Source organism: Euprymna scolopes, chromosome 12, assembly GCF_053919585.1.
Source record: "Euprymna scolopes isolate OS-2025 chromosome 12, ASM5391958v1, whole genome shotgun sequence".
In the NCBI taxonomy this organism is placed as follows: Eukaryota; Metazoa; Mollusca; class Cephalopoda; order Sepiida; family Sepiolidae; genus Euprymna; species Euprymna scolopes.
In genome coordinates this window covers 12,041,938-12,068,504 of record NC_136493.1, presented here as the reverse complement: position 1 = coordinate 12,068,504, position 26,567 = coordinate 12,041,938, and the positions used below count along the sequence as shown (strand labels likewise).

The 26,567-nt window shown below is 28.1% G+C and overlaps 1 protein-coding gene across 1 annotated transcript in view; it reads left to right on the top strand.

Moving 5' to 3' along the window:
• Positions 1–26,567, top strand: part of LOC145291189 (putative sodium-coupled neutral amino acid transporter 11) — a 252,395-nt gene that overhangs the window by 131,294 nt on the left and 94,534 nt on the right. The window contains exons 2-3 of the mRNA XM_080136768.1: positions 14,977–15,135; positions 23,590–23,664. Coding sequence (XP_079992894.1) covers positions 14,977–15,135; positions 23,590–23,664 — 234 coding nt within the window. The remainder of the gene's footprint in view (positions 1–14,976; positions 15,136–23,589; positions 23,665–26,567) is intronic.

The window sequence follows — 26,567 nt, the reverse complement described above, 5'->3', positions numbered from 1 at the left end:
GCGTTTATTTCCTTTGGTAACAATTATTTATTGATTATTTGTTTTGTTTTTCACCTTTTTTTCGACTAACCATTCTTAAATCTCACTATAAAATCGATTTTTACAAGTACATTTTAGGTGTGTGTGGAGGGGGGGGGCAAACCTCCGAAGTTTGGGTTTGTATTACTGTACACATAGATTCGAAAAAGTTGTCAAAAAACAAATATATAACAAATAAATGTTATCAAAGGCAAGATAAGTCACTTTTCTGCCTAACTGGATATTTAAATTAACCACACGTGGTCGCAAAATGAATGCCGACGCTCAAAGTGTATACACATTTTGACTCCTCCCTTTACTTAAAAATTCACCAAAAATCAGGAAATTAACGAATTTTAATGAAAATTGCAGTATTTTTCAAATAATGATCGCAGAATATAATGAACTAATTATTTTTACTTAACTCTTAGTGAAAATGTTTTATTTTGTATAAACAAAAAATACCGTTACTAAAGTTATGGTTTTCAGTAGTAAATAAAAAAACGCAAGAATCTATTTTTGCTTTTTTTAAAGCATCGTAATTTGTAACAATAAAAAATAATTTTTACAGTAACATTACGAAAAAACCACCTAAAGTCCGTATTAATGTATTCGATATAACTTGAAGAAAAATGAATTATCGGATACTATTCAGGAAATTAAAGATTCAATTAGATTCCTATTTCAGTCACCTAAATTATTTAGGGTGAAATGAGTTCAGGAATTTATAGCCAAACCTAAATATTTTTTTTTTTGGTAAATATCCAGATACGCTACTACAGAACACCGACCACTCTAATTTGTTGGGGGGGGGGGACAAATATATAACAAATAAATGTTATCAAAGGCAAGATAAGTTACTTTTCTGCCAAACTGGATATATTTTTCGTGTTTTTATTCAATGTAACATATTTATTCAGCTCGAAAAACATAGTGTTTACCGATGTATTTGAAAATTCAAGATTGCGTCTCACACCCTCTTTAACACCGTAAGTATGGAAAAAGGTGTTATAAATAAAAAACTATACAAAATACTATTAAAAACCCGCCGAATATATGTCAACCTATGTCACAGTAACATGTATTGAGCGAGTTTTTAACAGTATTTTATCCGGTTTTTTATTTATAACATCTTTTCCCAAACTTACCATGTTAAAGAGAGAATCAGACTCCATCTTGAATGTCCCAATACATCGGTAAACACTGTATGGTTTTCGAGCTGAATAAACATTTTACATTGAATAAAAACACGAAAATTATATCCAGTTTGGTAGAAAAATAACTTATCTTGCCTTTGATAACATTTATTTGTTATATATTTGTTTTTTGCCAACTTCTTCGACTCTATGTGTACAGTAATACAAACCCAACATATTTATTTAGCTCGACAAACATACAGTGTTTACCTATGACTTGGAAAATTCAAGATGGCGTCTGATTCTCTCTTTAACACGGTAAGTTTGGGAAAAGGTGTTACAAATAAAAAACTATACAAAATACTATTAAAAGCCCGCCGAATATATGTCAACTTATGTCACGGTAACATATATTGAGCGAGTTTTTAACAGTATTTTATCTGGGTTTTTATTTATAACACCTTTTCCCATTTATTTGTTATATATTTGTTTTCTGACAACGTTTTCGAATCTATGTGTACAGTAATACAAACCCAATATGTTACATTGAATAAAAACATGAAAAATATATCCAGTTTGGTAGAAAAGTAACTTATCTTGCCTTTGATAACATTTACTTGTTATATATTTGTTTTTTGACAACTTTTTCGAATCTATGTGTACAGTAATACAAACCCCACCGACAACTCTAATTTGTTTGGGGGGGAAAAAAAGGAAAATCTTCGGAAAATGTTAAATGGTGTTCTAATTGGTAAATGTCGGTGTGTTACTTACAAAAAATTTGAAAATTCGATGTTCCAGGTAAAAAAAGCAAAAAACAGATAAATTACACCCCCTACTCCAACTTGGTGTGCTTTCCTTTTCTTATTTTATTTCTTTTTCAGCTAATTTTAAATTTTCCACCCAAAAAGCGCTATAATGTATTTTTGAAAATTAGAAAATTCTATGTCCTGGAAAAAAAAAATCCCCTCCCCCCACGTAGTTTGCTTGGTGAAGCCGTCGTTTATGCTACAGCGTGCATGCGCGTAGCATAAACGGAAGCTGCAAAATGGTGGAAAGAAGTTCGTGGGTTCAGGGGTAAATACCATGCAAACGGTAAATTTGCCCCAAGTTTGACTATCAGATTCATTGTCAGCGACCTCAATTACCTATACAAAAACAAATTAGAGTGGTCGGTGTTCTGTAGTAGCTTAAAAAAAATAGCATTAATACAGTAAGTTAGGTAAACTGACTTTTTCGTTTAAAAATGGAATTATTTCCCTTTCGTTATTAACTTTCTTTTTTTTTAATTTTTTTTTTAATAAATATTTTGTGTTTTATATACATAAAGTACAATTGTTGAATGTTACTGTTTTGATTATATTCGTTTGGGGGGGCACAATTAAAACATTAAGAAAGATAAAACTGAAGCGAAATTTAAGTTTCCGTTCCATTTTTACGACAACCGTAAAACAGTGCATACTCAGCAAGTTTTATCGTAATTTATAAGCATATTGAAACACTAAATCAACATTTTATTTATTTTTTTGCATAATAAATGATGGAAGTATTTTTCTGTTTATTTTCTTAACATCTGTTAAAAAAAATAATTTGTATATTCTCTTGAAAAAAAGAATCAAACTTTTCTCTACTTTCACATGTGTTCCATTTTAACAAACTGAGCCACAGCAACGCGTGGCCGGGTACAGCTAGTATTGAATATATATATATATATATATATATATATATATATATATATATATATATATATATATATATATAATATATATGTAAAATATATAATATATATGTAAAATATATAATATATATGTAAAATATATAATATATATGTAAAATATATAATATATATGTAAAATATATAATATATATGTAAAATATATAATATATATGTAAAATATATAATATATTTGTAAAATATATAATATATATATGTACAATATATAATATATATATATATATAATATATATATGTACAATATATAATATATATATATATACAATATATAATATATATATACAATATATAATATATATATACAATACATAATATATATATACAATATATATATAATATATATATATATACAATACATAATATATATATATATAATATATATATAATATATATATACAATACATAATATATATACAATATATATATATAATATATATATATATAAAATATATATTTTTTAAATTTTGAGTTAAGCTCAATGTGTCTGTTTAATAGGGACATATATGATGCAAAATTTTGTTGAAAATTCAAAGACTCACGTTTTCTTTTTTATAATCATCGTTTATTTCCTGGATTTTTTCATTACAGCTGGTTCATAAATGAGTTGGCAATTTTACGATTAATGTTTCCATAAAAATATCCTGTCCCCACCAACTTCTTAAGATCCATTAGATTTCTACAACAAATGGTATATTATTAACATGCTGGACATCGTATTCAGGTAAAAAGATTTCCACAGCCATGCTTCCTGACTTCCTCCATCTTTTATTATATATATATATATATATATATATATATATATATATATATATATATATATATATATATATATATATATATATATAGATATAAAATCATTCCATTTGCGCTTTTTTCCAAGGAACTCTGCCGTTTGGATTATTTTGGACCATTTGGAATTTACCCATTGGATTGAAATTTTAAATTTGACCGTTTTGGATTTTACCATTTTTGGATTTTTACCCTTCACCGAACTATCCATTCATCTGAAATCTTTTTATCATTTTTCTTTTGCCTCCTGTTCCCCTTACATCACCCGCTTTTTTTTTTTAAACTAAGTAAGATCTGTGACTTACTTGTAGTTTCATTAAATACCTTTACATGCAAAATCCGATCCTGCAATTTGCTAATTCCATGCCCTCTGATGAAAAGAAGAGTATTTCTTCGAAACTCCGCGAATTAAGGACTATCCACTTATCTTGTGTTTCCTTTTTTAAAATTAAATATGTTTTTAACTCTTTTTCAAGATGTCTTTTAACATATTTTATTAATCATTTGTTCATATTATATATATATACATATAATATATATATATATACATACATACAATATATATATACATACAATATATATATATACAATATATATATATACATACAATATGTATATATATAAATACAATATATATATATACATACAATATATATATATATACATACATACAATATATACATACATACAATATATATACATACATACAATATATATATATACATACAATATATATATATACATACAATATATATATATACATACAATATATATATATACATACAATATATATATATACAATATATATATATATATATACAATATATATATGTATATATACATACAATATATATATATATGTATATATACATCAATATATATAACATATATATACAATATATATAATATATATATACAATATATATAATATATATATAATATATATATAAAATATATATAATATATATATAATATATATACAATATATATATACAATATATATAATATATATATACAATATATAATATATATACAATATATATATAATATATATACAATATATATAATATATATATACAATATATAATATATATACAATATATATAATATATATATACAATATATAATATATATACGATATATATATAATATATACAATATATATATAATATATATACAATATATATATAATATATATACAATATATATATAATATATATACAATATTTATATAATATATATATACAATATTTATATAATATATACATACAATATTTATATAATATATATACAATATATATATAATATATATACAATATATATATACAATATTTATATAATATATATACAATATTTATATAATATATATACAATATATATAATATATATACAATATATATATAATATATATATACAATATATATATACAATATATATATAATATATATAGAATATATATATATAATATATATAGAATATATATATATAATATATATAGAATATATATATATAATATATATAGAATATATATATATAATATATATAGAATATATATATATAATATGTATACAATATATATATATAATATATATACAATATATATATATAATATATATACAATATATATATATAGTATATATACAATATTTATATAATATATATACAATATATATATATAATATATATACAATATATATATAATATATATACAATATATATATATAATATATATACAATATATATATAATATATATACAATATATATATATAATATATATACAATATATATATATATAATATATATACAATATATATATATAATATATATACAATATATATATATATAATATATATACAATATATATATAATATATATACAATATATATATATAATATATATACAATATATATATAATATATATACAATATATATATAATATATATACAATATATATACAATATATATACAATATTTATATAATATACAATATTTATATAATATACAATATTTATATAATATATATACAATATTTATATAATATATATATACAATATTTATATAATATATATACAATATTTATATAATATATATACAATATTTATATAATATATATACAATATATATATTATATATACAATATATTTATATACAATATATATATATATACAATATATATATACAATATGTATATAATATATATATATATATAATATGTATACAATATATATATATATGTATACAATATATATATATATAATATATATACAATATATATATATATATATATATATATATATATATTATTACATTTTCACCACAAACAAGGCACATTGCCACTTTGGTGTAGGGGCTACTATCAGGGGCATAACTACTGGGGTACTATGTTGTGATTTGGGTGGCAAGATGTCGATTCACGTTGCACTTGAACTTCTGCATGTCAGTACAGTAGGGGAAGCAGGAACCTAGAATGGAATTCCAAAGTCTAGCGGCTCTGGGGAAGAAACTACTGGAGTAGAAAGATCTTTTACATCTAGGGATCTCTACAGTGTGGGGGTGGGATTTAGCAGCCTATCAGGTTTGTTGAGGGTGTTCACGTTATGGGGGCACAAGTGCTTGCAGTTCGTCAGAGCATTCACCATTAAAATACTTGTAGAACAGGCATATATATATATATATATATATATATATATATATATATATATATATATATATATATATATATATACACGTTTTAATTGTCCGCCTTTTGAAAACCGTAATTATCGTCAAAGCATTCATTTGGATGTTGATTGTAGCTTATGAATGTACAAAATGTTGAATTTTCAAAAATAACGCTAATGGAACATTTTTTAGCGGTTAGAATATGTTAGTAAACGCCTAATTTAAAATTAAGCAAATGTTTAAAAAAAACAAAAAACGGGTGGGGTGTAGATAATCTTATTTTTCTTATTAAATAATCAAAGGGAGATAATTAGTGTTTATTCTATTTAGATTATAAAATATTATATTTTTAACTTATTGAATTTAGTATTTTTAATACTTTATTTATTTATTGAAATTAATGAATATAGTATAGGTTAAGCTTAAATATATATTTAAATAATATACAATAATGGTAAATATATTAGGTAAACTAATATTAATAATAATATTGATGATCAAAATTGTATTAATAAGGGTATCAAGTTAAACTTAAATTTCAAGATTGAATATTAATAAGTAACATTTTTAATTACTTATGGTGGTTTATATTTGTTAAATTTAAACCAACGTTTATGACTGCATGAGGATATAAGCTCCTCTCTTGAATTTAGGAGGGTAGTTCTATTTTTGATATCGTCATATTTTAAAATATTTAGGGTTTCCTGTGTACAAAGAATCTATCTCCTGGTTTATATCCTTTATATGATCCGATTATTTGCCATTATATTTTAGGAGAATAATAGGAATAAAATAACGTAACAAAAACTATATATTGGTAAATATAGATTGGTTCATTTATTAAATAAGGCTATACAAACATTTAATTGGGGGATACAGGGGACTCCTTATGCCAAGGCCTACCGAAGCCTAATGCTTCTCATCAGAAGAGGAAAGAAGATGCTAGGTAACATAATGGGGATACAACGTCTAGCGTGCGATTCATCAGGAACAAAATAAATTAATAAAATTATAGATGATATTGGAAGAAATATATATATATAATATATATAATATATATTATATGTATATATATGTATTATATCTATAATATATATAATATGTATTATATGTATATATTAATAATATATATTATATGTATATATATGTATTATATCTATAATATATATATGTATTATATGTATATATTTATAATATATATTATATATATAATATATAGTATATATATACATAATATATATTATATATATAATATATAGTATATTTACATAATATATATTATATATATAATATTATATATATGTATATATATATGATATAGATAATATATGTATAATATATATGTATATATATAATATAGATAATATAATATATATATATTATATATATGTATATATATATAATATAGATAATGTATATATATAATATAGATAATATATATATAATATATATGTATATATAGGATATATATAATATATGATATATATGTATATATATAATATATATGTATATATATAATATATATATAATATAAATATAGCATATATATAATATAATATAATATATGAATGTATTATAATGTATTATGTGTAATATATATATATATATTTATATATATATATTATATATATTTTATATATTTATATATATATATTTATATATATATATTATATATATTTTATATATTTATATATCTTATATATAATATATATGTTATATATAATATATATATTGTATATATATTATATATTACTAGCGGGGGTACCCGGTGTTTCCCGGGTGTTTTGGAGGTGTGTGCCTAAGGGGAGGGGGTTGAGGTAAAGTAAAGAATAAGCGAAGAAGTAGCGAAATAAGAAAACAAATAAAAATAAAAAAGAAAACGATGTTAAATTTGTGTATATTTTCGGCAAAACCAAAACAAATAAAAACAGCAAACTAACGTACAACTTATTTACAAAAGAAATCGAAAAAACAGAACGCCTTAATCAGGGAGAAAGATGATGGACGTGTTCTGGAAAATGAGAGCAGAAGAACACATTGCAAAACGAAAAGCAGGAAAAAGAAGAAAAAAGAAAAAATGGATAAATAACCCTTTGGTTCGCTTAAATCCAATGGTGCGTTTCCCGCAGTCCATTCCTTTTTTTTTTTTTTTTTAAGCAACTACGATTCCAAACTGGTGTTTATTCATACTGTCCCTTGTGAAGGAATCCGCAATGGTGTAAGTGGTATCGGGCTAGGAAATAGAGGGAAAAGATTTTACAACTTCCATAGATTGTAACCGATTTTGGCCATAAACTTTCACCAGAAAAAATATAAGAATCCACGATTATCGAGGAAGTGGAGAGGTAATATGTCTATAATACACCTCAGATAATGTGCTGCAGTTTGTGCATATTACATTTGCATGAAATGTCTTGATTTTTAATCCTATATTAACGTCAAAATCAAAGGGGAAAAAATGAGTTCATTATATATATATATATATATATATATATATATATATATATATATATATATATATATATATTGTATAAAATATATATTATATAGAATATATCTATTATATGTTGTCAGAAGCTAAGAAAAACGGAAGTCTTACCGTGGGTGTGGAGCGAGTGAGTTCAGGCCGAGAAAAAGAAAAACAAAGATGGCATGGCAGCCAGCATTTTTTTACGTGCGTTCTCACAAAATCTTGTGTGCACGTGAAGCTGAAAACTACAAAACGAGCTTTATTTTTTGGTGCTGGAGAGATTCCAGATCTGGCAGGAGAGTAGGTGCAACGAGAGTGGAGATTCTACTTTCTCGGATTTATTCCATTTTGTGTGTTTGAGGTAACCCCCACCCTGGGGAGGTGCACTGCAGTTTTAGGACCGTGCCCTTTTTTTTTAAAGATAGTATTTTCAAGCTATTTCGGCTCAGAAGTCCTGATCTTTGATCGACATTTTTCTTTCCTCCCCGGCCTTTGTCGCATGTGATGGTAACGCCTCCAAGTCGGCATATCACATCCATTCCAATGATGGCTTGGACGCCAGGTACCAGATGATCGGTGACAATTGCATCGACCCTCATCCAGTGTTTAGCAATATCAATAGTGACGGTCTTTCTCCCTCGACACTTCACTCGCAACTCATCGAATGCCACTACTTCACCCTTCCCTTTCCATCTTCTGACCAGGGTCGTGTGCACCATGGTAGTGGTACAGCCAGTGTCGATCAGGGCCATAACTCCCCGTCCTTCCACCGCGATCTTCTGCTTAGGCAACTGCTGCAAGTGTGCCACTATTCCCGAATCGGGGCGGCCGCTGGCGCTTCGGCTTCCTCTTGCCAATTTCCCGAACTTGTGCATTTCACCACTAAATGGCCTCTCCAATTGCATTCATAACACACTGTCCGTTGCAAGAACTTCCTGCAGTCTCTTCTCATGTGTGGTCCCCCACATTCGAAGCATGCCACCCTTGGTTCGGCAGACTCCTGCCCACATCCTGCTATACCGTTGCTGTTGTCCCTCCAGACTCCATGAATGTCATTTTGACTACGTGACTCGTGGCGTGTCCCCTGATGCCCGACAACTCAACCAATCTCCTTATCTCATTCGCGTAGACATCAACAGATTCATCAGTCCACCTCTTCTCCTTCAACTTATTAAAGGCCTCGAAAGGTCCCTCTGCAAAAGCTTTGATCAGTCGACCCTTGATGGCGTTTGCGTCACCCTGATCTTGCTCGCTGAGCTACAGATAGAGGGCCAGTGCGTCCCCTTCTAGAAACAGTGGTATTACTGCGGCCACATCATCCAACTTTTGAATCCTTGCCACAAGGTCCACTTTTTTAAGCCACGCCACCACATCATCGTCGCCATTAAGAGGCTTAATCATGTTGCTTAAGCCAGCGTTGGCCATCGCCGAAATAGCTTGAAAATACTATCTTTAAAAAAAAAGCACCGAAAAATTGTTAGATATTCCATTTCTTCATTACTTCCGTCACTGCTACTGATTTGAATGCGGTCCCATTGTCGGTTAACAGCTCTTCCACGGGACCTCGCTCCAAAAACACCTCATCGAGGATTGCCGCTATTTCATTGCCTGTTCCTCCACGTAGCTTCTTCCATAGGGAAAATCGCCCGGGCCTGCAGTCAATCATGGTCAGGTAAAGTCCCCCCCTGTAATAGGTGACATCGCATGCCAGCCTCTCCCAGGTCCCACTCACCGCCAATTGACCAGCTTCATGCGTGCTTGGAGTAGGATCAATCGACTGACATCTGTCGCATGTCCTGACCACTTGCCTCATTTGCTCCTTGGTGACACTCGGGTCGACTTTCTTCACCAAGTACCACGTTCTCTCTACCCCCATATGATGCAGATTTTGCAACTCTGCATCACCAAGAAGCTCTGGAAATACCAGTTAGTCAGGTACAAAGGCAAAACCTACTGCCTTACGCGAGTGGGGTTCGGGTTGAATTCGGCAACCAAGATCATGTCAACCATTCTCAGGAAGATTCTGGAAACATCATTATATATAATACTAGTGGTGGTACCCGGCGTTGACCAGGTGTTTGGAGGTGGGTGTGTGTAAGTGAGAGGGGGGGGGGGGTAAAGTAAAGAATAAGCGAAGTAAAAGTAAAAACAAAAGGCAAAATAAAAGCAAAAATAAAACAAAAAATAAAAACAAAAAATAAAAACAAAAACAAAAAATAAAAACAAAAAATAAAAATAAAAACAAAAAATAAAAATAAAAACAAAAAGCAAAAATAAAAACAAAAAGCAAAAATAAAAACAAAAACAAAAAGCAAAAACAAAAAGCAAAAATAAAAACAAAAAGCAAAAATAAAAACAAAAAATAAAAATAAAAACAAAAAGCAAAAATAAAAACAAAAAGCAAAAACAAAAAATAAAAATAAAAACAAAAAGCAAAAATAAAAACAGAAAGCAAAAATAAGGGTAAAAAATTATGAACGTGTGTTCGGGGGGGGGGAAGAACAAAGCAAAAAGCAAAAAAAAAAAGGGCATAAATAACCCTTCGATTCTGTTAAGTCCATGGTTCGTTTCGTGGAGTAGAAAGCATAGAACGAAAAGGAATAATACATATAATATATATATATATATATATATATATATATATATATATATATATATATATATATATATATATATATATATTATTTTGTTATGGTGTCAGTAAAAATGTATGCAATCATTTTTGTGGTGAATTTTGGATAGTTTATTATTGGATTTTATAATAAGTATTCTAGAAAACATAATTAGTGATTGGTTTCTGTTTCATGGGGGAACTTTATGAAGAGTTCGACTGAGTTTAATTTGTCTTCAATGTTATATATATGCGTGCTTTCTGGAAAAAAATTAAAATGTCGTCAATGTATCTAAAATAGTCTGTTTGGAGGTAATCTAAATTCGAAAGGACCAGATTCTATGAATTCTAAGAAAAGGCTAATACTCCACTGAGAGAGTTATCCATAGGAAGACCGAAATTTTGTTTGTAAAAATTGTTATTGAATTGAAAATAAGTCAGTTAAAAGTCTAATAATTTTTATAAAAGTGTCGGGAGGAAATGGTACGTTCATGTTTGATTTTTTTTTAGGTGTTTATGGAGTAAATTTAAAAAATTTTAATGGGGACATTAGTATATAATGATGCTATATCTAAGCTGTGTATAGTTTTGTTGTGTGTATTAATGTTTATTATCATAAATTATTTATTATATCATTTTAGTAAATCTCCGGAGTTCTTTATGTGGAAGGTGCTGATAGTGCCCAAGTGCCCAGTAGTGGAATCAAGATGTTGGATATGGCACGTGCAATTTTGTGTGTTGCAGTCACTACCAATGCCAGATATTATAGAGATATCCGGTTTGTGAGTTTTTGGAGGCCATATAATGATGGAATATTGGGATGGTATTCAATGTATTAAGTCCAAGTTTTGTTGTTTTTTATCATTTTTTTTAAAGATTTGTTGAAAGTCTCAAAAGTTGAAAGTCTCAAAAAGAAAGTTTCATTGTCTTTAAATCAATGTTTGTATATGTCTTTTTTCTGCCAGATATGTGGATTTCCCCCCCCCCATTATTACTATACGACCACCTTTATCAGCTGGTGATATGATTATGTTCTTGTTATTCGCTAGGTGTTTCAAGGCATCTATGTATCTCTTTGGAAGTACAGTTCATAGGGCTGAGTAGCTGCGACTGAAATAACACCCTGTATGAAACCTATTTTTGCATTCTGTGTCTTCATATTTATTATTCTTCAAAATTGTGTCGATGGTAATATTTGAATGCATGCCAGTTGTGAATTTTAGTCCCAAACTGAGGACTTTAATTTCAATATTCGCAAGTTTTTTAGTGGTAAGATTATGTTTTAGATCCGGGCGTCCTATGGATCTCCATTTACTGCTTGAGATTAATTTTGTAAGTTTATTCTCTAGTTTGAAAATATGGCCGGTGTTGAATTTCTGAAATGATTTATTTATATTTGTGGAAGATTTGTGTATCGTTGTGTGATTCTGTTGTAGGTCGATAGCTAATGCTTGGGCTTCATGGAATAAATAAGAGGTTCGTTGTTTTAAAAGATCCGCTGAAGAAAATAAGTTTTTTTTTTTATATATAATCTGGGAAAATATGGTGTGAATATTTCAAATATTTAAATGTACTTTTGGGTATAATTTTTTCTTGTATACATTTAAAGCAAAATGTTCTGTTGTTGTGTGAGTTGGCTGCGATTAATATCTTTTTATATTTTCGCAACTTTTGCTTAAAAATTTGGTGTTCCAGTTTAACAGAATAATGAGAATGAGGGAAATAGTATTCCGACGAAATAGAGAAATAAAACGGAACAAACCGAGTTATGTGTTCATCAACGTTTTGTCTTTATTTCGAGACTTCCCTCTGAATGAATGAAATTAATAAAACAAAAACACCAGTTCAAATATTTGAAAAATTTTCTTGTGAAAAGTGTTACGCTGTTCCATTTCAGCAACGGAAAAAGACGGAAATTTAAAAAAAAAAAAAGAGGGAGCTTGCGTTGTTAAAGAGAGGGAGATTTTTAATAACGTCATATAGCCATTAATGTATTTTTTTTTTAAATATGATGCAGTTATATATATATATATATATATATATAATCCCATCATAACGAACATTCCTGTAAAAGTGTGAGGAAGCTACAGACGGCCAAAAAAACGGCCGGGTAGCTGAAACAATAATGTAACTTAACAGAAAGATACGGTAATAAAAAAAAACGCATATTTGCTCTACAATAGTATTGAGCACTTTCTTCAGTTTTTAATAATTACCATTTCTACTATATATATATACATATATATATATATATATATATATATATATATATATATATATAGATATAGATAGATAGATATAAAAGCAAATAGTTAATAAAACATGTTAAAAAACACTTTGAAAAAAGTTAAAAAACAAATTTAAATTTAAAAGGAAACACTAAATAAGTGGATAGTCCTTAATCCGCGGAGTTTCGAAGAAATACTTTCCTTCTCATCAGAGGGTAGGAATTAGTAAAATGCGGGATGGGATTTTGCTTGCAAAAGTATTTGGTGAAACTGCAAGTAAGTCAAAGATCTTACTTGATAACAAAAAGTGAAGCAGAGGGAATAGGGTGGAGAAAAAAGGTGATTTCACGTGAATGGATAGTCTGGTGAGAGGTAAAGTATCCAATGACGGTAAAATTCAAAAATGGATTCATATATATATATATATACATATATATATATATATATATATATATATATATGTATATATATATATATATATATATATATATATATATATATATATATATATATATAATTCCAGGTTAATATTTTCCAGAGGCAAAGCAATGAAGTTTTAACGAGGTTAATACAAGATTACTCAATATCAAAGTAAGGCAAGATATACTTTGTATGTTTTACATACGCATTGATATGTCGCTACACATTCATGATCATGTTTCAGTTAGCCAGTTACAAGTAACTAGAGACCTCTTCAAGTGATATTGTTTATACAAAAGTTTAGTCCATAAATTACAGACTAACCTTTTGTATAAACAATATTACCTGAAGAGGTCTCTAGATACTTGTAACTGGCTGACTGAAACATGCTCATGAATGTGTAACGACATATTAATGCTTATGTAAAACAAATAAATATATACAGAGAGAGAGAGAGAGACAGATATATATATATATATATATATATAATAGGAAAAGTAGATAATGAAAATAAAATTGAATAAATTACAATATTTATTTATGCATCAAATTCAAACAATCAATTATAACAATGAAAAATCCTTAATCCATGAATGTTCAAAGGTAAGTTATTTTCATCGGAGGATAACCATTAGTAAAAAAAAATGCATCAGTGATTAGCATAAATTTGAAAATATATAAAAATATACAAAAAAAAAAAGTGCGATCATATTTAGTTATTGCCATTATTTGTAGGTAAGCATAAAGAGTCCCATCATTGTCCTGGTTGCAGCCATTCAATACGCACAAATGTACATTATCTTTCTTAAAAAATCTGTTATTTGGGTGCCATATTAATATATTGTTTAGTTGTTTTTTCTATTGATTGCTTTTTTTAATCTATTGGTTTTTTTTTAATGTTTTCCAGAGACCCTTCAGAGCATGTCCGATGCCAGCAGTATAAGTGGCATGAGCGAATCGAGTCAACTTGTGAATGAACCCCCCAAAGATGATGGGAAACTCCGAAGTAATATTCCCATGACTAGCTTTAATATGATCAATTCTATTATAGGATCAGGAGTGATAGGTAAGTATTTGGATTTTTTTTTTTTTAATTTTATCATCTCATTTTAAACAGGCTTTGAATACCCTCACAAGGATCACTGGGAAGAGATTAACTAGAAAATGAGTGACAGTAAAAAGACATTAAAGATCAACGGATCCATTGTACTACATAGACAAAGTGACGCCGTGAACAACTAGCCATAAATAGCAAGAGAGTCAAGATAGAGAATTCAGAAAGATGAGAAAGAAAATGGACATCTCTACTTTCCAGTCGGAAATAAATATATTCAGACTAGCAGTATGCGTAAATATATTTTGATTTTATGGGAAGCACAGTAATTATTTTTTGTAAATTTGGAGTAGAAGAGATGATTTTCCTATGGTCAAAAGAAACAGTATTAATATATGGTAAGGTACAAAGCGCAAATTAGGATTTAAAATAATGGCTGTCGTGCAACGCAGATATAGGTAGTTGTCTTGTAGACAACACAATTAGAACACAAAACTAATAATTAGAGATATTAGAAGCTCTGCACATGAAAACAAAATCTCAGTTACAGTGAAAACATCCAAGAATACATTTAAAACTTATACTAATATTATATTTCTCACACGGTTCCTGCTAAAACCATCAGTAAATACTAAAAACCTCAAGGGTCTATTTTGCTTGGAGAGGTACACAAACTTACCCTGACCGTCAGACCTCAGATAACTAAACCCTGACTTATCTCCCCTGTCCATGTGCTAGAATATATATAGAGAGACATTTCTGAGATCACACTTGAGATAATGATTAATCAGCACCCATTTTAAATAGCCAGTCTGTTACTAATTTATGAACATGAAAAAAGACTAATGTCTAGGAAGTCCCGGCCTGGCCTGTTATTTTTGGCAAAAATTGAAGTGGGTTCTACCACAGTAGGGATCTTCTGTTTAAAAGAGATACTTATTTTTCTCAAGATGAGTATCCGAATCCAAAATCACAGTCATTTATTCTGGGACATATTCAAGGGTGGGGATCAATAAAAAAAATATGTAGTTTTTAGTATTTACTGATGGTTTTAGCAGGAACCGTGTGATGAATATAGTATTAGTATAATTGTTAAATGTATTAAATATGTAACTAATAATTTTGTGTAAATAAATACAGTATAATTACGCTCTGCTTTTCATAGAGCACTTTTTTATAAATACTGGAGTTACAGTAGATTTACATCTAGGAAACAACAATAATACAATCATATATATATATATATATATATATATATATATATATATATATTAAGTAATGTGATTTATAATTTAAAAGTTTTAAAATTTTTAAAATTTAAAAATCAAAATTTAATTAAATTAAAAATCAGTTTCATAAGAAGGAACAACAACAAAGTCAATTATCTGTACGATCGTTTCGGAAATCCGTGCTTTTTATTTGTGGTATACATGAAGTCACGTAGAATAATTATACATAGTTTTTTTGGTAAGCACAGTCTCCTCATCAGCAAATTTAGGAAGATTTCTATTGAATTGAAAAGACACCAAAAATAAACCTAGCATTAAAAGTAAGGCAGATGAATCTTTTGGTTTTTCTTTTTTTGAAATCAGGAACTGTATTTAAAGTAGTCATTTAGATGTTTGCTATAGCTTTTTATTTTATTGAAAACATCTAAATGACTACTTTAAATACAGTTCCTGATTTCAAAAAAAGAAAAACCAAAAGATTCATCTGCCTTACTTTTAATGCTAGGTTTATTTTTGGTGTCTTTTCAATTCAATAGAAATCCTCCTAAATTTGCTGATGAGGAGACCGTGCTTACCAAAAAAACTATGTATAATTATTCTACGTGACTTCATGTATACCACAAATAAAAAGCACGGATTTCCGAAACGATCGTACAGATAATTGACTTTGTTGTTGTTCCTTCTTATGAAACTGATTTTTAATTTAATTAAATTTTGATTTTTAAATTTTAAAAATTTTAAAACTTTTAAATTATAAATCACATTACTTAATATTGAATTAGCTCTAGGACATTTAACTATCGAGCTTATTATATATCTAAATTACAACGAGCATTTCCTGTATTTTAATTAAACTAGTAATTTCACTATTACATTAAAATACACTTAGCTCTTTAGACTATTATTCTAATCTCCTTTAAATTATATATATATATATATATATATATATATATATATATATATATATATATATATACTTCAGACTAAAGTAATGCAATAGATCTACTGGTATGGAAATCCAGTGATTATTGGTCTTACAAAATATTATTGGCTGTAATATTTTATAAAGACTACGAATCTTACACCCCATACCATAAGTCGAATCTCAACCTATTTTATGTGCATAATGTAATCATCTTACGTCAATAATTAAGTCAATAGTTCCTTCTATCTCCAAAAGGATCTCAAATCCATCAGCTGATAAAAAACTTTTGACCAAGTATCGACATTTTACAAAAATGCTTTAAGGAACTAAAGATATAAAGGACATATAGAATATAACAGAAAAAACCTCCAGTGAAAAAGTTAAATTCAGTAATTACCCACAATATGGCAATAAAAACTAATAACAACAAAACAAGACAACATATCCCTAACAATAATAATCTCATCACAAAAAAAACCACCCCTGTACAATTCCAAACCAAAAACAATCTAATAAAAATAGAAAAATAAGGCGTAAGAAAGCTATTTGGGTCAATCCACCATTCCGCTCTAATGTAAAAACCAACATACACAAGGAATTCTTTAGAATAGTAGAAAATCCTTTAAGTACCCACATAAGTATAGTACAATATTAAACAAAAACTCTATAAAAACATCATACTCTACAATGGCAAATCTTGCACAGACAATAATTTCAACAAATAATATGAAAATTAAACAAGCTCAGAATCTTCCCTTTAATTTAATACCTAGTAATAAATGTAACTGCCAAAATTAAGATGAATGCCCTGTTAATAACGTCTGCATGCATAAAGGCGTGGTATATGCTTGCACAGTTACGCAATTGCCGAAACATGGGAACAACCAATTATACAGAGAAAATAATGAATCTAGTCAAAACATTCCAGGTACAGATATATATAGAGATGCATTTAGTCAGGGATCTAATAATAATAACAACAACAACAACAACCAAAATACAAACCTGCAGAATATTAGCCAACACTCGCCTTGCACATCTTCAGAACCTCACTCAACTCAACCTCCTAACATAAGAAATACCGATCCTGGGATGTATAAACCACTAAACAATGATAAAACATTAAAAACATTCACTTATATAGGTGCAACCTCAACTTAATAAAAGTAAGAATTTCAAACCGCATACATTCCTTCAAAAATGAAAGGTCTCAAAATAATAATATTAATAGTACATCTTTAACTACATTAATCAATAGCCTGGAAGATAAAAAGATTCCCTATTCAATTAAATGGAGTATACTGAAAAAAGCTAGATCATACACTCCAGGAGCCAAATCTTGTAATCTTTGTAGATCCGAAGCAGTTAATATTATCACCTTCCCTAAGCCTATAATAAATGCCAAGAACGAGCTATTGTCTAGATGTAAACACAAAAAAAATTTAAATGCAGCCAACTAAAAATAACATAGATTATCCATAAACCTTTTACTATGTAAAAACGTAACACACACTACTTATTGATTTTAAACTAAAAATTAATTGGAGATATTCCTTTTAAATGTATTGACAACATTCCATTTAACGTATATTTCACTAATATATACTAATATATTCCTATTTCAATAATACATACTAATATATACCTATTTCAATAATATATACTAATATATTCTTATTTCAATAATATATACTAATATATTCTTATTTCAATAATATATACTAATATATTCCTATTTCACTAATATATACAAATATATTCTTATTTCACTAATATATACAAATATATTCCTATTTCAATAATATATACAAATATATTCCTATTTCACTAATATATACGAATATATATTCCTATTTCACTAATATATACTAATATATTCCTATTTCAATAATATATACTAATATATTCTTATTTCAATAATATATACTAATATATTCCTATTTCAATAATATATACTAATATATTCTTATTTCAATAATATATACTAATATATTCTTATTTCAATAATATATACTAATATATTCCTATTTCAATAATATATACTAATATATTCCTATTTCACTAATATATACTAATATATTCCTATTTCACTAATATATACTAATATATTCCTATTTCACTAATATATACTAATATATTCCTATTTCACTAATATATACTAATATATTCCTATTTCAGTAATATATACTAATATATTCTTATTTCAGTAATATATACTAATATATTCTTATTTCACTAATATATACTAATATATTCTTATTTCACTAATATATACTAATATATTCCTATTTCACTAATAAATACTAATATATTCCTATTTCACTAATATATACTAATATATTCTTGTTTCAATAATATATACTAATATATTCCTATTTCACTAATATATACTAATATATTCCTATTTCAATAATATATACTAATATATTCCTATTTCACTAATATATACTAATATATTCCTATTTCAATAGTATATACTAATATATTCTTATTTCACTAATATATACTAATATATTCCTATTTCACTAATAAATACTAATATATTCCTATTTCACTAATATATACTAATATATTCTTATTTCACTAATATATACTAATATATTCTTATTTCACTAATATATACTAATATATTCCTATTTCACTAATAAATACTAATATATTCCTATTTCACTAATATATACTAATATATTCTTATTTCAATAATATATACTAATATATTCCTATTTCACTAATATATACTAATATATTCCTATTTCACTAATATATACTAATATATTCCTATTTCACTAATATATACTATATATATTCCTATTTCACTAATATATACTAATATATTCATATTTCAATAATATATACTAATATATTCCTATTTCAATAATATATACTAATATATTCCTATTTCACTAATATATACTAATATATTCCTATTTCAATAGTATATACTAATATATTCCTATTTCAATAATATATACTAATATATTCTTATTTCACTAATATATACTAATATATTCCTATTTCACTAATATATACTAATATATTCCTATTTCACTAATATATACTAATATATTCCTATTTCACTAATATATACTAATATATTCCTATTTCACTAATATATACTAATATATTCCTATTTCAATAATATATACTAATATATTCCTATTTCACTAATATATACTAATATATTCCTATTTCACTAATATATACTAATATATTCCTATTTCACTAATATATACTAATATATTCCTATTTCAATACTATGTAGTAACTTACCATACACATATTTACATATTATATTTTGAATCCCAGCACACAAGTTTCATTAAGTATTTGCGTGAATATGATATCAAATTTGTTTTAACACTTAATAAAGACGTTTATAAAGCTCATTTTTAATTTTCATACTCATAAGTAGCTCACGGATTCCTCATTGGAAAATTTGTTCCCGATTCAGATATTTGAATATAAACTCATAATATTCAAAAATATGTCATCTTTTGTGGTACTAGTTAGCACCCCTGTTTTCGTAGGCATTTTTTTACTACTAAAATTATTATTATTATTATTACTACTACTACTACTATTATTAGAATTATTACTAAAATTATATTTAAAATTATTAAAATTATTTTTTATTATTAATATTAAAATTATTATTATTATTATTATTAATCTTATTATTATTATTATTAAATTTTTATCTAATACGCCTTGTTTAGTATTTGCAGTACTTCCACAGATTTTCTAAATCCAAACTTTCTGTTTAATATATCATTTAAAGGATATTATAAATACTTATAAAAGTAGTGAGAATTTATTTTATACTGGCGGGGGTACCCGGTGTTGCCCGAGTGTTTGTTTCCGGGACGGGGGGGGGGGGGTTTAAAAATGTTATGGTAGGTAAGTAGGAAGGATCAAACCCGGAGTCATGAGTAAAAGTAGGAAAATAAAGTGTGAAAAAAAACAAAAAAAAAACATCTGCAACGTTAACAGTTTGGCCACCAAGAAAAGTCCATTCCAGTTGTTTAGGAAAAAAAAAAAAAAAAAAAAAAACGACTACGGTAGGTCGGCATGAACGTGAAAATATAATGTGAATTGTCCAGCACGCTAACCACTACGCCACAGAGCACTGCAGCTTAGTTTAGTGATTTTAAATAACTTCACATGAAAGAACTACGAAGCCAAACCGGTGTTCTCTTCTCAACTGTTCCTTGTGAACGATCCCCAAACGGTGTTAAGTGGTGGCAGGGGGAGAAGGAATTTATTAGAGAGAAAATATTTTACCACTTCCATTGATCTTAACCGATTTTGGCCGTGACTTCTCAGCAGAAAAAGTATAGAAATCTAAGATTATCGAGGAATTTGAGAAATAATAAGCCTATAACACACCTCAGATATTGTTCTGCCGTTTGTGCATATTATATTTGCATGAAATATCTTGATTTTTAATCCTATTAAGGTCAAAATCAGACGGGGAAAAAATGAGTTCATTTTATCTATATAGTGATAATACATGTATAAACTTGAGGTTAACTAACATTTAAGCAGGAAATTTCTTTATTACATTGCGTGATTTTTTTTCTTTTCTCCCCCTTTCTTTTCCTGTCTTCTGCAAATGTTTCTGTCTAGAAGTCTTGACCTATTTTTTTGGGGGGGGGGTCAAAATATCTGTCTAGGCGGTAATAGATTTCGTCGCTAAATCTCACTTTTCCTTTTATTCCTTTATTTTCGTATTACTATATTTTTCTATTTTTCCCTGTTCCTTGTCGTTTCTTCTTTTTCTTTTCTTTTCTTTTTCTTTTTCTTTACCCCTTATGTTCTGTCAATACATTTATAAGATTTTTCTTTTTCTTTTCTTTTATTTATTTATTTATTTATTTCATTTCATTTCTTTTCATTTTGCTTTGTTTGTCTACAGGAACCGTTTTTATTTTTTATTCACAAATTGAAATTGATTTGAAGTGGACTTTGAAACTCATATATTATAATTATAAAAAATATTAAATAAATATATAAAGAATTATATGTTTATTAAAAAACATCTTTACCGGACTTATATAATAATTTATTTACCGGACTCATCTAAACAAAGAAGAAACCAGGGAATTATGCCAACTTGGGATTGTAACCTTGTGCCGTGGATTATTCAAGATACAGATTGGATCCCTTTACCTAACTGGTACCAAAGATTTTCACTTCGGAACTTACAACACAATTTGGATGTGAAATTCAATATCCTTTTCATTTTGAAACAATATATAATTTCCCTTATTCTATGATATTTAAAAACTTTTCATTATGATTTTCTATGTTTATTATTTTTTTAGCAAATTAGGTATAAATCATTATAATATTTGCTAATATTTTCTCCTCTGAGGAGGTGAGTAGACATCGAAAACCTATAGGTTAAGGAAATATACTAATTGAAATGTATTACTTGTCTTATATATAATAAAAATTTCTAGATTTGAAATTTAACCATTTCATGTCATAAAATTTGAATTACTAAATTTTGATTGATATATATATATATGTTTGTGTGTGTGTGTGTGTGTGTGTTTTTCTGTGCGTGTATAAAGTAGTGTTGGTACGATTAATCGGATTCTGATTCAGAATCAGGAAAATCAGAAAATTTTGGTGTATTGTAATCGGTATCAGAATCGGAAAAATGTCTGGGTATTTCCTATACGAAACACAATTCTTTTTACACCTTTTCTTTTTTATTTGATTTTGTTTAAAAAAAAAAAAACTTCCACTGCTGGTAATAACGATACATTCATCAATATTTATCAACAAGTAAAACTAAAATCCATAGATATTCCCCACATGTGTATTTCTTGCGTTTTAGAATATATTTGAACACTTAAAATGTCTTCTTCTAGTAATTAGAAAAAAAGTAACAACTCTAAAGTTTGGAATTTTTGAGATGAGGACTGATTGTTCATATTACTTGTATTGATTGGACTATTGTTCTCATCTTGAGTGTTATTTATGCAAGGTTTTGGTCGGTGTAGCCTTTGACCTTCGTCAGGCATGTTCGTAAACTTTTTCAAGTCTTTTCCATTAATATATCAATATGTATCAAATCGATACAGACCCGAAATAATAAAAAATGGAAAAGACTTCAAAAGCTTTACCAACAAGCCTTAAAGGGTTTCATTCACCATTTCTCGAGGAAAAAATAATTTTTAATAGTCATTAATTTGTTTTGTTTTTTTTATTCACTTACGTGCGACATGATTGTAAATAAAAGACTTAATTAAAAACAAATTAAAACTAAAAAGTATATTTAAATTTTTCCTATTTTTTATGCAGGGGTTCCATATGCACTAAAAAGAGCCGGACTCGGTCTCGGAATTATTATTATATTAACTGCTGCACTTGCTTCAGGTATGTTATCACATTTATTTGCTTTATTTATCTATTTGTTTATTGTTAATTTGAGAGAAGCTGACATAATCATCTAATATATAAAATAAAATCAGTTTCTTTATCATTTTTTTGTCATCAATAGCTTTCTTCATATAAAATCGATATTTGATTCTGGTTCATCAGTTTTACTTTTGGATTATTGCAGTATGTTTTTGAGAATAAATTCCTTCCAGAAAATACTTTATCCAAATAGGATACATTTTCAAATTATCACGATCTTGAAAAAATAGACATATCTACTTATATATAAAAAGCACTTTGTCTGTGTGTGTGCATGAGAGAGAGAGAGTGAGTTCATCCCTTATGGACTCCGAAACGGCTGAAACAATTTTTATGAAATTTCACACAAATATACTTTGTGTGTGGGAGTGTTCTTAGATAGGTTTTGTATCAGAATGTCTCTGATAAGTATTGAAAATCATTAATCAATAATTAAAATGTCTGATAAGTATTGAAAATCATTAATCGATAATTAAAATGTCTGATTGAAGAAGGAACAGTACCGATTTTGAACAAAGTTAACACCTTGTAAAGCCTAACATCACAAGTGCATTTAAGAAATGTTGTCATCGCACAAGCAGAAAGGCCCAGAGTATAAAATCAACAGTAGGTTCTTCGATAAGACAAGGGCACATTCGAAATGGATGTTTCTGTTTAAAGCACAATTGAACCCTGACACATGACTTGTGCATTTTAAACTTTAATTTAAGCCATTATCTAACAATATTTTTATAAAATCAAAAGTAGGTTCTCTACGGTGTAATGTAGACTATAATGAACTAAGTCACTGCGGAAAGATATGTGACGTTTCCTCCTGGTGCACTACAGTGGGTCCCCAAATAGAGCAGGCAATCAGTTTATTTGATTGAAAAATGTGCAATTTCGCCAATTTCGATGATAATAAAAGTATAGTGTGGAACATTCGTTGATCCTCATTTAATCCCAAGCAACATCAGGTCTCCTTGCTAGTAATATATAAAATAAAGTAAAATTAATTACATTATTGTTTCTTTATCATTGATAGTTTTCTTCCTACGAAATCAAAATTTGATTTTGGTCCTTTAACTTTTCCTGTGCATCATTGCAACATGTTAAGAACAAAAAAAAGTATTTCGATTTCATTTCTTCCAGAAAATACTTTCTCTGGGTTGGAATTATTTTAAAATGGTTGCCATCTTTGAAAAAGGAAGTGACATAATCTGGATTTATCAATACGGAGTTACTTCCTTTTTAATGATATTTTGAAAAAAGAAGCCAGCATAGAAAGTACATACACTACCAAGCAATACTGGGTAAGGACAGCTAGGTTTTTTTTTTGTTTTTTTTTTATTCAATTTTCACCCCAAACAAGGCACAGTGCCACTTTGAAGCAGGGGGCTACTATCAGGGACTTAATTAGCGGGGTCATTATGAAGGGAGAAGAGTAGAAAGATCTTTGTTAACATTACACTGTAACTTCTGCATATCATTGCAGTTGGGAAAGCAGAATCCCGGAAGGGAGTTCCAAAGACCCGCAGTTCTGGGGAAGAAACTATTGGAGTAAAAGGCTTTCTTGCACTTAGGGATCTCTACTGTAAAGGGATGAGACTTAGTAGCTTGTCGGGTTTGTCGGGGGTAGTTACGTTGGGGAGGTACAAGTGTTTGCAGTTTGTCAGAGCATTCACCATTAAAGTATTTGTAGAACAGGCAGAGGGATGCAACATCTCGTCGATGGGACAGAGGCTGAAGCCTAGATGACAGTTCAGGACCTATCAGGTTGGCGACTCTCTTTTGAACCCTGTCCAGGAGCGAGAGACAAGCAGCAGATGCACCAGCCCAGATGTGACAACAGTACTCCATACATGGGCGAATGGTGGCCTTATAGAGGTATAGAATACTGTCAGGCGTAAGTAGTTTTCTAGCACGGTAGAGGGAGCCAACCTTCCTTGCAGCAGCCTTGGCAATGCTCTCAATGTATCTATTCCAGTTCATATTCCCTGTAAACGTTAGGCCGAGGAGTTTAAAAGAAGTACTTTCAGGCAATGTGTTCTTGGCCATTGTTATTGGTGGTAGAGAAGGTTTCTTGTAGTTATTGAAGGAAACAAGCTTAGTCTTAGCAGCATTGAATGTGACCAACCATTTTTGTCCCCATTCCACTACAGACGGCATAGAAAGTACATACACTACCAAGCAATACTGGGTAAGGACAGCTAGTATTCAATGTAATGCACTACAGTTCAATTGTATGAACAGGAACAAGAATTAGAACAAAGGAAAGCAAAAATATGAATGTACAAAATTATCAATAAATAATTAATATCAACGGAACAATTCACTCGTGCAGAGCATAAGTGATGGTGATTGTAAATCCAGATAATGGCCTTTTTATTCAACTTAAACAATGCACACATTGCCACTGAAACATGAGGGACTACTGTGAATAAAGATTCAGATTTATAAGGAGCACCCTAAGTGGGGAGTTGTGCAGCAAGATATTTCTTCACATTACATTTAAAGTTCTCCATGTTAGTTCTGTTAGAGAAACAGGGAGTGGGGGGGATCCAGAGGCTATCAGTTTGAGGGAAAAACCTGCTAGAGTAGAAAACCTTCCAACATTTGGTGACCTCCATAGTGACGAGATGGGATTTAGCTGATTACGAGTTTGGTTACATTGTAGGGGAACCAGCAAGTTTATCGGAGCAAATTCTATTAAAGTGCATGTAAACACGAACAGAGGAATGCAAAATAGCGGTGATGGGACAGAGGATTGAGCTTGGTGGGCAGTATGATTAGAGACTTTTTTGGACTGTGTTTAGCAAACTCCCCCGATATCTTGGCACTAAATGAAACTAACTTGCACTCCTCCATCCCCTCTAACCACT